Raw genomic sequence first — 3,802 nt, forward strand, 5'->3', positions numbered from 1 at the left:
AATATATGGGCGTATGAATACATGAATAAAAAAGAAATAAAAAACAAGAGAACATTCAAACTTCTTCTGTTGAGAATTCTCTGTTCAGTTCAGTGCCCCATTTTTTAATTGGGTTAATTAGCATTTACAGTCTAGTCTCTTGAGTTCCTTATATATTTTGGAGATCAGACCTTTGTCTGTTGCAGGGTTGGTGAAGATCTTTTCCCAGTCAGTAGGCTGCCTTTTTGTCTTAGTGACAGTGTCCTTTGCTTCACAGAAGCTGCTCAGCTTCAGGAGGTCCCATTTATTCAATCTTGCCCTTAATGTCTGTGCTGCCAGGGCTATACGTAGGAAGCAGTCTCCTGTGCCCAAATGTTGTAGAGTACTTCCCACTTTCTCCTCTAACAGGTTCAGTGTGTTCAGATTGATATTGAGGTCTTTAATCCATTTGGACTTGAGTTTTGTGCATGGTGATAGACACGGATCTACTTTCATTCTTCTACAGGTTGGCATCCAGTTATGCCAGCACCATTTATTGAAGATGTTTTCTTTCTTCCATTGTGTACTTTTAGCTCCTTTATCAAAAATCAGGTGTTCATAGGCTCGTGGTTTAAGATCTGGGTCTTCTATTCGATTCCATTGGTCGACTTCTCTATTTTTATGCCAATACCAAGCTGTTTTCAATACTGTAGCTCTGTAATAGAGTTTGAAGTCAGGGATGGTAATGCCTCCAGAAGTTCCTTTATTGTATAAGATTGTTTTGGCTATCCTGGGTTTCTTGTTCTTCCATATAAAGTTGATTATTGTCCTCTCAAGATCTGTGAAGAATTTTGATGGGATCTTTAAGGGGATTGCATTAAATCTATAGATTGCCTTTGGCAGTATTGCCATTTTTACTATGTTGATCCATTAGATGGAGAAAATGACAGAGCCCCACACAGGAGCACCGGACTGAGTTCCCAAGGTCCTGATGAGGAGCAAAAGGAGGGAGATCATGAGCAAGGAAGTCAGGACCGTGAGGAGTGCGTTTATCCATTGAGACGGTGGGACAGATCTAACAGGAGACCACCAAGTCCAGTTGGAATGGGACTGATGGAACAGGGACTAAACCGGACTCTCTGAATGTGGCTGACGGTGGAGGAGGACTGAGAAACCAAGGACAACGGCAATGAGCATGAACTCTACAGCATGAACGGGCTCACTGTGAGCCTTGTCAGTTTGGTTGCTCACCTTCCTGGACTTAGGGGGAGCTGGGAGGACCTTGGACTTAACATAGTGAAGGGAACCCTGATGGCTCTTTGTCTTGGAGAGGGGCGGAGTGGGGATATGGGTGGAAGGGAGGGGAGGGAAGGGGGAGAAGGAGGGGAGGAGATGAAAATTTTTAATAAAAAAATGAGAAAAAAAACAAGAGAACAAAGAAAACAGGACAGGTAGATATAAATACCATAAGATACTCTGTCTTCCAAGGATCATTTTCTTTTATGACCCTAGCATAGTCCCTGATGGTGACACCAGCCACTCTTCTTCACCAGACTGTGTCTCTGTCCCAGCCTCCTCAGGGCATCCTTTACATCCTTGTTGCGCAGACTGTAGATGAGGGGGTTGAACATGGGGATCACCAGGGTGTAGATGATGGATACCAAGTTGCCCTGCTCTGTGGAATCCATACTCCCTGGCTGTCCATATATAGCAAAACCAGTTCCATAAAGCAAGGACACAGCTGTCATGTGGGAGCCACAGGTAGAGAAGACCTTGTGCCGCCCTGACCCTGACTCCATCCTGAGGATGGTCACTGTGATGTAACCATAAGAGATGATGATCACAAGTACAGCACACAGAATGATGAACCCAGAGATACCAAGGATGACAAGTTCATTGAGAGTTGTGTCTGCACAGGCAAGCTTGATCAGTGGGGGTATATCACAGAAGAAGGAATTGATGTGGTTGGAGCTGCAGAAGGGCAACTGGAAGGTGAGGCTGGTCTGCACAATGGCATTCAGGCAGCCAACACAGAAGGTACCCAGAACCAAATGGGCACATGTTGCAGGGCTCATGGCCACAGAGTATCTTAAAGGACTACAGATGGCCATGAAACGGTCATAGGCCATCACAGCTAAGAGGAAAGCTTCAATGGCACCCAACATGGAGAAAAGGAAGAGCTGAGTGGCACATCCCTCAAAGCTGATGACCTTGGAAGAGGAGAAAATGTTGACCAGAGCATTGGGCACAATCACAGAAGAGAGGCAGAGGTCGACAAAGGACAGGTTCTTGAGGAAGAAGTACATGGGGGAGTGCAGGCCGGCATCCAGGGTGATGACCATGATCATGGTGAGGTTGCCCAGGACGGTCAGCATGTACAGAGGCAAGAAGACAGCAAAGAGCAGGATCTGGGTCTCTGCACCTCCCCCAAATCCAACCAGCACGAACCCCTGCAAGGACACTGCTGGTACACTTCCATTTTTGTGTACTGATTTGTCCATGAGTGGGGACAACTGAAGAGAGAGCAGGAGAGACAGAAAGAGGGAGCAGATCTCACCAGTATAGCTGGATGTTCCACAGGCTGAAGGATCTTGCTGGTGACTTGCTGTCCCTTGTGCAAAACTTCAGTAGCTGCTCTGATATCTTTTCAGATGAGCTGGTGTTACCTGAAAATGGAGATTTTCTCAGATATTTAATTCATGAGGTTGTGCTGAACCTACCTGAGTGGAAGCCTGAGCTCGTATGCTGAGGATAAAGTAGACTCCATACTTAATGACTCCCAGAATACAGACAGCATCTCAGAATCCCTAACCTGCCTCTGGTTCCTGTGCTCACACTCCCAAGAGACACCTCTGAGCAGTGTCATTGAAGTAGCTGTCTCCTGAGTCCCATTAAATATTCCACAGTTATTCATCTTACTTATTCAAAAATATACACGAGGAACATTTGTCATCCAATAAATTTGGATGAATGATTTTTTTCCTTTGTAGGGTGGTATCAGAGTAGGAAACTGCCCTTCCCAGACTCAGACTGTGTCTGTGTCCCTCACAGAATTCTGATCAGCTGTGGCTCAAATGTGGCACTCAGTGACAATCAGACTCTGCTTTTGATGTGAGCAGTTCCTACCAATGTCTAGATATTGGAAATTATGGTGAGGGGGAAGCACAATGTCCTGAAAAAAACCAGGACTGAAGAGCACACATATTTGGGACACACTCATGACCTCTAGCCTGACCTCATTGCCAGCTCTGCTCCCTGCTCCAACCTCAACATTAGGGTTCACAAGGTCTTACTCTGCCATTTAAAACCAGATGAGCCTGGTCTGTACTCAGTGTCTTTGGGCAACTCATGGTCACTTTTTGTTTCATTATGTCCAGTCTAGAATGAATACAAATTTCCTGTCTAGCCAACTATGATTACTACTGTTTGTCCCAGGAGAATAAAGGGAGGTTGCCAGAGTTAGGAAGCTGGCTAGAGAAGAATGGAAAGACTACAGCATGCTCAAAGCTCAGGAACATCCATAAGGTGTGTGGATTCAGCTCTTGCAATGTCTATCATACACTGTACACAATGAGGTCATGGAATAGGAATGGCGCTATGTGAGCCCACCATATACTACAGAGCTGACTTTCCCACTGAAACTCAAATGTATTCTTGAATATTTCTGCTCACACTTGACACACCTGACAAAGTACTAAGACCTTATCACATGGGTTTCCCCTGTGACCAGTATGATGTGTATAGATATGTCCATGCCACATCAGGTCCTATATTTCCTGTTGGAGCAAGGACAAGCATAATCTCTCCAGCTTGCTAAGGATCAAATACATCTAGAGACCTATGT

At 45.2% G+C, this 3,802-nt stretch overlaps 1 protein-coding gene across 1 annotated transcript; it reads right to left on the minus strand.

Annotated features, from left to right (window-relative positions):
• Window positions 1-1,466: 1,466 nt before the first annotated feature.
• Window positions 1,467-2,459, minus strand: LOC119821929 (olfactory receptor 12-like). Its single transcript, XM_038341019.1, has one exon. It carries the CDS (start codon window positions 2,457-2,459, stop codon window positions 1,467-1,469), a length of 993 nt encoding a protein of 330 aa, XP_038196947.1.
• Window positions 2,460-3,802: the final 1,343 nt, after the last annotated feature.

The sequence above is a fragment of the Arvicola amphibius genome, chromosome 8 (assembly GCF_903992535.2).
Source record: "Arvicola amphibius chromosome 8, mArvAmp1.2, whole genome shotgun sequence".
Lineage (NCBI taxonomy): Eukaryota > Metazoa > Chordata > Mammalia > Rodentia > Cricetidae > Arvicola > Arvicola amphibius.